Here is a 12,604-nt window from a genome sequence, read left to right on the forward strand (position 1 = left end):
TGACCAGTCTTTAAATGTGTAACCTGTGATGATAGTGGGGAACTCTAAACAGTGTCAGTTCTAGAATAATACTGATTGGAAATCTTATTCATTTTATTAATCTCTTATAGACTTCAGTGTGACAGCCATTTTCCACCAAAAGCTTTGGCCAAAATCAGATACTTCATACAACCTGCCTGGCACCACATAGAGGCGACTATTCCCATTGCACAGTGCTTCACTTTCCCCAGCAAAAGTGGGGCTCCTTTAAGGGAAACATCCCTGACAAGCCCCAGTGCCGCCTTGGAAAGCATGCATAGAGCACTGAGAAGTGAAGTCCTTTCCTGAGCTTCCCCCACTGAACTCTGGGGGGGAAGTGCTAGGAAGTACTGTTGAAGATCCAGCTCCAGATGGCATTGACCCTTTGCACCAGTAACCCAATCAGCATTGGGAGCAGAGATAGATAGTTAGGGTCTCCTTCTCTTTCCTGTTTATCTTTGTCTCTATGACCCCTTCTATGGATAGAATATACTCAGGAACTTCCTGGGAGTGACTTCCTTCTTCTTCCCAGAATGCTTCTAGCTCACTCGCTCTGAGCACCATGCTTCTTTAGGTCTCTCTCTGACCAACATGTCGTCAGCGGTTAGATATATTCATGTACTTATGAATAAAGTAGTTTAGTTTAACCTTACATGAATCTTCATGCTTATCAATAACAAGCTGTTGCCCCTGAGACCCTGTTAGCTTCTGCTGTAATGGGAGTGAGTCAGCTCCTGAAATACTCTGCTATATAAGTAATTACCTCCAACAAGTACTACACTTCCCAATGCTCTGTGTGCGCCTTCCAAGGCAATGCCAGGATTCGAGAGGGTTCAGGTCTCTTAAATAGCCAGCTCTGGTGAAAGTGAAGTATTGTACAGAGCTCAGCAATGGTGAGAAATGGCTCTCCCACTGAAGGTTTTTGCCAGCGTGGCCCCTGCTTGAAAAATAATGAAGATAGTTGATATGTGTGTTCAGTTGGTTCAAGTAATATCTCCTCATGTAGAAACTGAAGAGAGGAGTTTTAAAAAATAAAATACTGCTTTTATGGAATTATGTGCCAGTTGGAATAAAGGCCATAGTATGCCATTAGGATAATGCTAGAAATATGACCCCCAGCAATCTGGTTTTATACATATTTGGAAGCGTTGTAACCCTGCTTAAAATTTTTGGGTGAAGATTTGTCAAGTGATTAGTTGAATAACAGGAGAACTTTCATATCACATGCTTTTTCTCCTAAAATGATTTGAGGGACAGTGTGAAAAGGAAAAACAACTGATTACTAACATGTTGGCAGCTGCTAAAATGTTGTTCGCAAGAAATTGGAGGAGTACTAGAATGCCCTTGGTGGAGGAATGGAGTTGGAAAATCTGGTGGATTATATTGGTGACCAAAATAAATGCACTAATTAAGGTCTTTGCGGGCAAGTTTATTTCAGTTTTTTAAAGAGTAGGGTAAACTTGTAGTTTTGAGGAGGGGTGGAATAGAGAATACTCTCAGGTGAAATGTTTATGCTTAATGCAAATTAATATTACTCCAAGTAACTTGTTTTTAAAACACTATGTATATCTATATGTAGCTCATAATAGTATATATCGCTAGGAGCTGCTGCTGTTTTTAGTATGCACAGAGCAAGATGCTCTTTGGAGGGATTGTGGCTCAGTGGTAGAGCTACTGTATGTCTTGCATACAGAAGGTCCAAAGTTATGAACATAGGAAGCTGCCTTATACCGAGTCAGACCATTGGTCCATCTAGCTCATTATTGCCTACCCAGACTGGCAGCAGCTTCTCCAAGGTTGCAGGCAGGAGACTCCCTCAGCACTATTTTGGAGATGCCAGGAAGGGAACTTTGAACCTTCTGCATGCAAGCAGGCAGGTGCTCTTCCCAGAGTGGCCTCCTTCCCTTACGGGAATATCTTGCAGTGCTCACACATGTCGTATCAAATGCAAAGCAGGGTGGACCCTGCTTAGCAAAGGGGACAATTCACGCTTGCTACCACAAGACCAGCCCTCCTCTCAATCTCTCTTGCTTCCAGGCAGGACTGCAAAAGATTCCTGCCTTGAGAGCTGCTGCCAGTCAGAGGAGATGGACCAGAGTGTTGACTCGATAAAAGACAGCTTCCATGTGTTCATATGCCATAAAACATATAAGTTGTAACCACCACAGATGAGATTCATTCATTCATTCATTCATTCATTCATTCATATATATGTATATATTTGTTTATTTCAGCCCAAGGCCAGCATGTGCTACTGAATAAGTTCCTTCTGCTTCTTTTACATCATTCTTTCACAAAATTAAATGTATGGAAAAAGTAATAGGGGATAAAGAAGCACTTATTTAAACTGTTAATCACAGATTATAGTCATCTTTCAACAGATTTACTGGCAACTCACCAACTTCTGGCACCTTAGTTCAAGAGTCTGCACTAAAGAGCAGTGCAGAGATTATGCATGTGCATTCCATAGCCTTAGTTCACCAAATGAGTTTGCCAGAGACATGCCTCTCTGGTGGCAGCATATCTCCCAGCTGTAATGGAAATTTCTTATTGCTGCTATTGCTTTGGAGATGCTCCAGGTAAAAATGAGTCCCAGCTTGACTTCTGTTCCAGACAGACAGGATGTGCCACTGCTGTGGTGAGGGTTGTGGTGTACATGGAAGACTATAGAAAGATGGTGGTAGTTGGACTGTACCCTACTCTAGACCTGCACCAGACCTCCTTGGTGCTTTGAAGGAGTTTGGTGATGAAAAAGTCTTGAAACAAAGACTTGTAAGCCACCTTGAATGTCATAGTGTGGCAGAAAAGTGGCATACAATATTGTAATAAAGAAAGTAACAATTGTCTCTACTTAGCAGTGCTAAATAGAATAGTTAGAACATCCAGGAGGAAGGAAAAAAAGAATGTATGACAAGAAATAAACTTGATGTTTACAAGAAAAATATGTGAGTAGATGAGAGTGAATGCATATTTATAAAACTGGAGATACTTGAAACTTTCAGCAGGTTACCTGAATGAGTAGCCAGAGAAATATCTGAAGAGGAATGGAAATGTCAGAGAACAATGGCCTCTGTATGCCATAACAATGGAAGAGCATCTACATAATTTTAATGCTGTTTTAAAATATTGTTTTTAAAATTTTAAATTGTTGTAATGTTTTAAAACTTTTCATTTTTGTTTTAATGAATGTTTTATTTTGTTTTTGTTTTGTTGTAAACTGCCCAGAGACGTACGTTTTGGGCGGGATAAAATATGTCAATAAATAAATAAAATAAATAAGTTGCTTAGCTTGGCAAATCCCATTTTCTTCTTATTCTCTATCGCTGCAGGATCTGTGCAAGAATCAGCAGCAACTGACTCAGTGTGACTCTTCCCCGAGTGAACAAACAACTGAACTAAATAATGCAGAACTTCTGGAAAAAATCAGCCACTTCAGTGCTACCAATAAGGTACTTTTAAAAGTGTGGAGGGGTGTGGTGTGTAAGCAGATTTGAGGAAAGTGCTTGTAAAACCAGCAGGTGGTGAGGCAGCAGGATCGTGTGCACCTGTGAAACCTCTTGGAGACCACCTCCTGTCTGAGTGATGGACATAACGTCTACTGACACCTACACGCAAACAGTGAGATGTGTTAGCTTGATATGGTGTAGTCCTTGTTTTACAAGTTGGAGAGAGTTTAGGTTCCTTATTTCTTTTGACATGCACTGGATTTTATGCACTTAGGTGATAATCAGACATTCTGTCCAACACATGGAAATGGTGTCCTGGACTTGAAGGCACAATGCCACTGCCCTACTGCATATTGATGCTACATGCTTTCCACTAAGGAATTTAATTCCCTCTTTTATGAATACCATCTGCGAATGCCATCTGAGATACAATGTGTTGGTGTTCAAATGGAGTCCAAATACATTCAGTTAAAACTTTTCCTAATGTGTTGTAATTGTCCCTCCTTACACTAGTAAATCAAGGTGCGCAGACACATGCACACATCTCTTAACATTCTTGTGTCGAAATCTAAAGCACTGTTTTGAAATAATGGTAGTTATACCCCTTCCCTAGTGTGGTTGGAAACTGGAAAATTGGAGGGGTTTGGGGTCAGTTTCCTGGGGATATGAGGGCACTGGAGACATAATGGTACCTTTCCATAATCTACTTGTTTATGCATGTGTGGGTTGAAGCATGTTATAGGGGGTTGCACAGCAAAAAGAGACCCCCGCTAGATCAGACCAAAGGTCCAGCATCCTGTTACTCACAAAATAAAACAGATGCCTCTGGGGGAGGCCGAAAGGTGGCACATATGGGCAAATTGCCATCTCCCGCTGCTGTTTTCCAGCAACTGGTATTCAGATACATACTGTCTCTAAACTGGAGATATGTCCTTGGTGACTTTGTCTAATCTATTTTGCAGCCATCTAGGCTAGTGGCCATCACCACATCTTGTGGCAGAGTTCCATATGTTATGCCCTGTGTGAGGAAAGTGCTTTCCTTTATCTGATGTGAGTCTCCTGCCTGTCAGTTTCATGGCATGATCTTGAGTTCTAGTGTTATGGGAAAGAGAGGAAAAATATCTCTCCACACTGAGCATAATTGTATAAACACGTGCTGCTGGTGGTGATGCCTTCACTGACTATGACTGAAGTTTTCACTTGACACATTGGTTCAAAGAAGGTGTTGACAATGTTGAGACATTTATCCAATTCTTTTTGCATTTTATGCCTTTGATGGCACTGTGACTAGACCATGAGCCAAAATGTCATGAAGACACTCTTCCCCTTTCAAGTGCAATTTCAATAGCTTTCTGTACCATCTTTGCCATTGTTCCTGTTGTGGTTCTTAAAAGCTTCAGGCTTGCTCATGATGATGCCAGCAACATTATGAAAAGCATCTTCATTGCAAGCAATTGGCACAAAGCTTACTTGGTGACCTTGAGCCAATCTCTTTCTCTCAACCCAGTTACCTCACAGGGTTGTTCTAAGGGTAAAGGGGAAGAATAATAATGTGTGAGCTTCTTGAAATAAGGGTTGGATATAAATATTTTATATCTATCGATCTCAATCAATCAATCGATGTTTTCCTTGGCTAAATAAGTGTTAGCATAAGTGGTGACTAGGGATGGAATTACAAGGAGGAACTTTGGTGTCTGATATTAATTAATGTAACTCTCTCCGTGGAGATACTAGTCCTCTTTTCTCCTTCTGACAGTCTACATCTTGCCAAAGTGATGATCAAGTCTGTATGAGCAGCCTTGCATAATGCAGTATCAAATGGTAGCTGAAAATAATTGGTTTGCAGTTTGGATTATTTCTGGTAGTTCTGGCCAATTCACACTTTTGCAGTACTGCCTCACACATTGGCATGGAAGCACCAGTGTCAACTTGCAACTATGCTTCTACAGAAACATTTGGGTTTCCTTGGTATATTACCTATGCAGTCTCAAAGTAACATTATTGCTTTATGACATGTGCCAAGGATACCAGATTTTTGCTTTGTACCTGTTGATATTAAGTGATTAATTGTTAGATAGCATCTTTCTGTCTTGGCATATCCAAGGGAAAACAAAAGCCCAAAATAACATGAGCACAAGGGAGGACCAGTTCAGATAATATTTTATCTGCTGACTGTAGCAGACACAATACAGATGTATGTATGCTGTGAATGCGCACGTCTTTCCCCCTTTTTCTGTTGTGCTGAGCTACCTTCCCCTAAGCATGTAACAAAGGGAACTCCTATGAAACTCCTCCACACACAGCCAAAATACTATTTTAAATTAGTATTTTGGCAGAGTGTAAAGGAGCAGTTTGGATGAACATGCACCCCCCCCCCCAATTCACACACTATTCAGGAAAGGGGAAAGATGTGCGTGCTCCAGGCATACATAAGTCCTTGTAGCATGTTCTAGAGCCAGCACACAAAGTGTTCACTGAACTGGCTTAGGGAGAGAGAAGTATGAGTTAGATTTTCATTTCTTTTGTCTAGTATTTGTGATGATAGGCACATTCTTGGCACGATGTAGTTTCTTCTGGTCTTCTTGACTCAACACATTTTGTCATCAAAATGAGCTTTCTATGCACACTCATGAGTTACTGCATCTGCATTTCATGCATCTGCTGCCTTGGAAAAGGACAACACTTATTTCTACACAGTGAGCATGTCTAGCCAAATGAGTTTTGTAGCTACTGGTCCAGAAATATATACAAGCTCCTCCCAAAACTCTCTCTGTACAACTACTTTATTATAGAGTTCTACTGTGGATTCTGGACTTAATGGGTTAGTTTTTCTTTATTTGTTGGTTTTTATTGCATTCAGCAGCTGCAAGAAAAACTGAATGAGGTGAGTTTTGAATTGAAGACTGTCCAGCATGCATCCCGGAAACAGGATCACAAAATCCAAAACTTGAATGAGTCCTTGAAGAGCAAAGAGAGTGAGGTTTGTAATGCTGCACTATCCTTGCAAAGTAAATGTTAATGTACTACTACCACTGCTACTGTTTATATACAGCTTTTCAGTACAATGGTTCTCAAAGTAATTTACCTAGAAAAAGAATAAGAAGATGGTTCTCTGTCTCCAAACGGTGCACAGTCTAAAAAGAAACACAAGGAAGATGACAGCAACAGCCACTGGAGGAATGCTGTGCTGGGACTGAATAGAGCCAGTTGCAATCCCACTGTTAAATATAAAGAGAATTGCCACTTTAAAAAGTGCCGCTTTGTCCAGTTAGCAAGGGCTCTGGGGACTGAGAAATACCGAGTGTACTCCAACTTGTGTTCTACGCATGGATACACTCTCAATTGCATGTCCAGGCCTTGAACACCAAATCGGGAAGACTTAACATTAACTTGATGCTCAAACTGCTGCTGACTCTGTCAAATCATCAGGCACCTATCCTTCAGGTAACATAAGCCCACAATAACCAAATGATGCCATATTAGTAAGCATAGGTAACGTAGGGAACCTTTGTCCAGACTAGGAAGCATCTTTCCTGTAAGAGGCAAATGGTATCAAACCCAGGTTCTTACGAACAGTGACTAGAGTTTATTTAATAGAGACTAACTGCCAGGTTAAGCTTTCGGAATCAAACGCAGTATCAAGAATTGAAAGCTATTTTCAGTACAAGATGTTTCTAGGAAGAACCAAGAGAGAGGGAGTGGGGGAGCGGGGCAAGGAGGTACAGAAGCCCTACTGACTACAAGAATAGGTCTAGGCTGCTAAAATACACAAAAAGCAGGCATGTTAGTAATGCTGTTTCAAAAAGGAAAGAGAAGAGAAGCGGGCAGTAAAAAAGGAACTTGGAAACCGCCTTTGCTGCCAGATTATAAATCCAGGGAGCAGAAGGATTGTGTTGGGGGAGGGCAGGGAGAGGCAGATAGGGATGTGCACAAAACGGTTCAAAGGCCATTCTAAAGGCCCCCAAACTGGTTCAAAGCTGGCGGGGGTACCTCTTTAAGGGCAGGGGAGGGTGCATTTACCCCTCCCACCACTTTCCCCCTGCCAGCGCTCTGTTTTTTTGCAAAGTCCATGTGGTGGCAGCATATCTCCCTGCCACCCCTTCCCCCATTCTTGGCCAGATGTACTGGGCGTGCACAGTTTCCTGGTGGAAATTCCAGGTCTTCATTTTGCTGAGGCTCTTTACCACAGGGACAATTAAATGGGAAAATGTCTTGAGGGAGGGAATATTGGGCCAGAACACTCCACTGCATTATGGAGCGAGGAAATAGAGTGAGAAATGCTGTGAATGAGGGAATATTAGGTCAAAAGACTCCAAAGGCTTTTGTTGAGAGAGGCAGGCAGGGACCTTGAGAGCAAGGGAGGCCATTGGATTCCCTGCTGGGAAATCTCAGGTTGTAATACCATTGTAATGTCCACTGCATCAGCGGGCAAAACTGAGAAGGATGCCCCATTGGCACTTAAGGAAAAGAGGAGGCTTCAGGCTAAGAAACCTTACCCAAGCAGTGCCTGTCACTGACAGATGAAAAATGGAGAAAGCTTTTCAAAGATTCAAAAAACAGCTGCATGTTTTTGTAGGTGCCAGTTCAAGCAGGGCTAATGAATATAAAGTGCCAGGAAAATGGAGTTCCAGAGCACTTAGACACACTCTGTTTTAGTTAATGAGAAGACTGTGTTTTTAAAGTTGTTGTACACCTCCCAGAGCCTTTGGATGGGGCAGTTTATAAATGTAATAAATAATTTTTAAAAATTGAAGCACAGGATGTGGTTCCAGTGATTCCACCCCCATCCCGGGAAAGGGTTTGATTGCAAAGGATGGACACTTGACTGGATGCAAAGTGGTGCCTAACCCCCACTCCCACTCCCTTCTGAGGCTTCTGAATTAAAGACTAATATAAATATTGCAGGGGTTCTTTTAGGTAGGAATCTGGTTACCAGATTTTTCTGGAGAAGATCAGATTAGCCAAAGAAGTCATCTTGGTAAATTGATGCTACTTGGCTGGAACTAAAAGCATTGAGGCTCTAGAGACAAAATTTTAATTGACTGTCATAACTACCTTGATTCTATTGATTCATAACTGCCAATGTTCTATCAAAACTCAGCTATTTGTTTCATTATTTTTAGCTAGAATGCCAGAGATTTGAGAGGTTTCTGTTCTAAACATACAGCCTTGCCTATTTGACTCTCTGGGTGGGTTCATATGTAACAGTAGCATCTGAGGTTCACATGAGCACCCACAGTCCCAGGAGTGTGCATTCTCTCTCTCTTTCTATAGATACACAGATACACACACACACACACACACACACACCACATCCTCATGCAAGCCTCAGCTTCTTTTCCAGGTTCCCAAATACCAGATTTGTCATGACACCCAGACTCACCAGACTTGGCATATCCTGCGCTATGTCCATATGTCCATCAGGAACCCAACATCTGGGACTGAGATTTGAAGTAAGTTACAGATGTTGAGTTCTCTGGCAGAAACAGAAAAAGACTGGTGGGTTTGGACATCACAACCTGTCCTGGGATATCAGAACCTGGAAAGGAAGTAGAAGCTCATGTGGGGATCCAGGGGACTGCGAGTGTTCACACAAACCTCAGATATTGCCCTAGTGAACCTGCCCTCTGTATCTCTCAACATGGAGATAGCTTCTTGTGACACAAGCTTTTGGTCTACTTAGTAGGCTGTCATCAGCTAGTAGCCAAATGGAGCAGTAACGACTTACTACTACTAGTAGTAGTAGTAGTACTAGTAGTAGTAGTAAGTTACTGCTCCATTTGGAGCAGTAGTAGTAGTAACAGCTTCTTTAGCTTTTGTGTGTAACATGAGATCTTCCCAGTGTGCGAAGGTACTTCCAGATAAAGTAGGAATATTGACATGATAGTAATCTTGAAGAGACTGAATCAAATGACTTTTCAGTATAGTATCTTTGGGGATTGCCTCTTACGAGTGTGTGCTCATTGCTTCTGGTTTACTTGCTAACATCTAATTGCCCACTCCTGCAGTCTGAAGAACTGTATCATGTAATTGAGAAACAGAATGAGACAATAGCCAAGCTGCGAGAGATGTTGCAGAGAAGCCAGCTTGGACAAATGCAGGTATGGATCCTATTTGGATATTGTCTTGCCTTATACTGGAGATTCAAAGTGTGTTTGATGTTTAAGACATTGCAAGAACATTAACTCTAAAATGTGCTGCTGGATCCCATCTAGTAATTCTGCAAAGTTCTACAAGTTCCATTCACACAAAGAAGGAGGGGCAATTTTCACTTATCCGCCCCCCTCACCAACTTCCTTCTATATCCTCTGAAAATATGTTCCTGAGGTTTGGAGGACCTTCAAGAATAGTTTTTCAGGGGCCAACAGGGGCCAACAGAGGGAAGGGAGATTGGCAAAAGTCACCCTTCCTTACATAAACAGAATTGCAAATACTGGATCACAGACTTCAAACAGTCTGTTTTGCCTGAGGATTGTACGTCAAGTTTGGTAGCAAACACAAGATTTCCATCCTCTTTGGCACCATATAAAGTGAATGTGGGTATTGAAGCGAGCAGAAACTTGAAGGAAAGATGCAACAGATGGGGTGGTGGATTGCTTTACTATTCTGCCTTCTGCTCTTGCTCTGCAATCCTTCCATCTTTCCCATGCTCAGGAAAAATAGAATCCTAGAATGTCAGAGTTGGATAGAACTTCTGAGAACTTCTGCTCAGTGCAGGAAACTGCTACAGCATCCCTGACAGATGTTTGTCCAGCCTCTGTTTGAAAACCTCCAGTAAATGGGAACCTACCACTTAACAGTGCAGACTGTTCCACTGTCAAACAGCCCTTACAGTTAAGACGTTCTTCCTAATGTCTAGCCCAAATCAATTTCCTTGTAATTCTAACCCATAGGTTCTACTCCTGTCCCCTAGAGCAGCAGAGAACAAGTCTACTCCTTTGTCTATGTGACAGAGCTTCAGATATTTGGAGATGGCTATTGTATCTCCGCATAGTCTTCTCAAAGCTAAGCATACTGAGCTCCTTCAACCATTTCTCATAGGACTTAATTTCCAAGTTGCACACCATCTTGGTTGCCCTCCTCTGAAGCTGTAGCAGTTTATCAACACTGTCCTTAAAATGCAGGGCTCAGAATTAGACACAGTATTCTAAGCAAGGTCTAACCAGAGCAGAATAAAGTGCAACGATTACTACCTGTGATCTGGATACTGTGCTTCTGTTAATAAGCCTAAGATTGCATTAGGGGTTTTTTAGTAGCTTCTTAACGCTGCCAGCTCATGTTCAACTTGTCCACTAAGACACCTAGGTCCCTTTGACATATACTGCTGCCAAGTCAGCCCCCCCACCCCCATGTTTGTGCATTTGGTTTTTTTTACACAAATGCAGGACTGTACATTTGTCTTGTGGTAGCAAGCATGACTTGTCCCCTTAGCTAAGCAGGATCTGCGCTGGTTGCATCTGAATGGGAGACCTGATGTGTGAACACTGTAAGATAGTCCCCTCAGGGGATGGAGCTGCACTGGGAAGAGCAGAAGGTTCCAAGTTCCCTCCCTGGCTTCTCCAAGATAGGGCTGAGAGAGACTCCTGCCTGCAACCTTGGAGAAGCCGCTGCCAGTCTGTGAAGACAATACTGAGCTAGATAGACCAATGGTCTGACTCAGTATATGGCAGCGTTCTATGTTCTATGTCTCTATTGAACTTCATCTTGTTAGTTTTGGCCCAATATTTGAGGCCTGTCCAGATCAGATTAAATCTTGGTTCTGTCTTATAAGGTGCTACCTTTTCTCTGCAACTTCATGTCACCTGCAAATTTGGTAAGCATTCCCTCTACTCCCTCCTCCAAATCATTTATGAAAATGTTGATCAGCACAGGGCCCAGGACTTAATGCACTGGCATACTACAAACTCGGTAGTCAAATTAGCCATCCCCAAATTAACCCAGATGTGGGTTTTTTCTGTTTGAAAAGTGGCAAATTTCTCCTTGCAGTCCAGAGATTACTTTGGTCCTGAGTGAAGATAACCCAAGTTCATCAGGCTCTTCACTGTCCTGAACAGCTTCACCAGACTGAGATGCTGTCATGGCAGAGCCTTGATGTGTAGTTAGGTTTGGCATGGTTGGGTACCACAGGCTCCTGTAGTATAACTGTCCTGTTTCCTTTGTTTTGGATCCCCATTAAAGCAGGGAGACAAGTGTTGCTTCTGAGTGAGCGTTTGGAGCCCCCCAGTCATTAGCAAAGCAGATGGTTGCTATTTCTTTGGTTAACCAGATCCACCATAGGGCAGCTGTCAAAATCAGTTTAAATCTGTCGTCTGCTCAGTTCCATCAGTCTTTGCAAATGGACCACCTTAAATACGTCTACCACAACATTGTGGAATTAAGAGAAAGGGAATAGCCCATGGAATGCTTTTGAAAGCAATGCCAGCATTTCATTGAATAATGAAATCACTGTCTAAACATGATTTTGCTTTCTGTTTCTGTATCTTGCTAGATCTCAGAGGGCTCTTCCTCATTTCAGCAGAAGCAGCAAATAGCACTACTTGATATGCAGAACACACTTTTCTTCACTCAGCTGGAAGTGCAGCAACTGAAGAGGACTCGGCAGCAAAAGGATCGCCAGCTGGCTGAGGCCAGGAGAACTGCCCAGTTTCTAGAGACAGTGTTGCAAGAGGAACAGCACCAGAAAGAGGAGGCATGGAAACACAATCGGGTATGGGATGAACCAATTTCCACTTAATCCTTCTCACAAATTGATATATATTCGTCCAAAAGGAAATCTTTGTAGTGGTCTGTGTACCACACAGAAATAGGTTTTGCGCATGCACTAAAGCCTGATCAGGAACCTTCCAAGCTATTCTGCAAAGTTATTGGTGGTAGCCACATCCATTCCTCATTTGTAAGCGAAGCTATTCCCTTTACTCCTTCAGTTCTTTGTTGTCCGCCGTGTGCTTAACTTCGCTACACTCAGTCGGAGAACTTTCCTTAGCTAAGTGACCTTCTCACTTCTATTTTAAAAATATTCTACTTGCTTTACGTTTCTCTCTTTTTTCTTTCTTTGGTGTTCTCTTTCTCTGGTTTCCCCACCCCACTTGTGGGGAAATGTTCTCGCTCGTTGTACGGTAACAAGGATTTCCTTTAAAAGG

General features: G+C 42.2%; 1 protein-coding gene across 13 annotated transcripts in view; it reads left to right on the top strand.

Annotated features, from left to right (window-relative positions):
- The window catches only part of LOC128323928 (myomegalin-like), a 207,932-nt gene that overhangs the window by 100,827 nt on the left and 94,501 nt on the right, over positions 1-12,604 (top strand). For 9 of the 13 annotated variants that reach the window (XM_053247878.1, XM_053247874.1, XM_053247877.1 and 6 more), the window contains 4 exons: positions 3,348-3,467; positions 6,325-6,444; positions 9,473-9,565; positions 11,953-12,171. In XM_053247878.1, the coding sequence (XP_053103853.1) occupies positions 3,348-3,467; positions 6,325-6,444; positions 9,473-9,565; positions 11,953-12,171 (552 nt within the window). Of the gene's footprint in view, positions 1-594; positions 622-777; positions 912-3,347; positions 3,468-6,324; positions 6,445-9,472; positions 9,566-11,952; positions 12,172-12,604 lie in introns of those variants that run through there. The other 4 variants (XM_053247875.1, XM_053247871.1, XM_053247880.1 and 1 more) reach the window with 3 other exon arrangements.

This window comes from Hemicordylus capensis, chromosome 4 (genome assembly GCF_027244095.1).
Source record: "Hemicordylus capensis ecotype Gifberg chromosome 4, rHemCap1.1.pri, whole genome shotgun sequence".
In the NCBI taxonomy this organism is placed as follows: Eukaryota; Metazoa; Chordata; class Lepidosauria; order Squamata; family Cordylidae; genus Hemicordylus; species Hemicordylus capensis.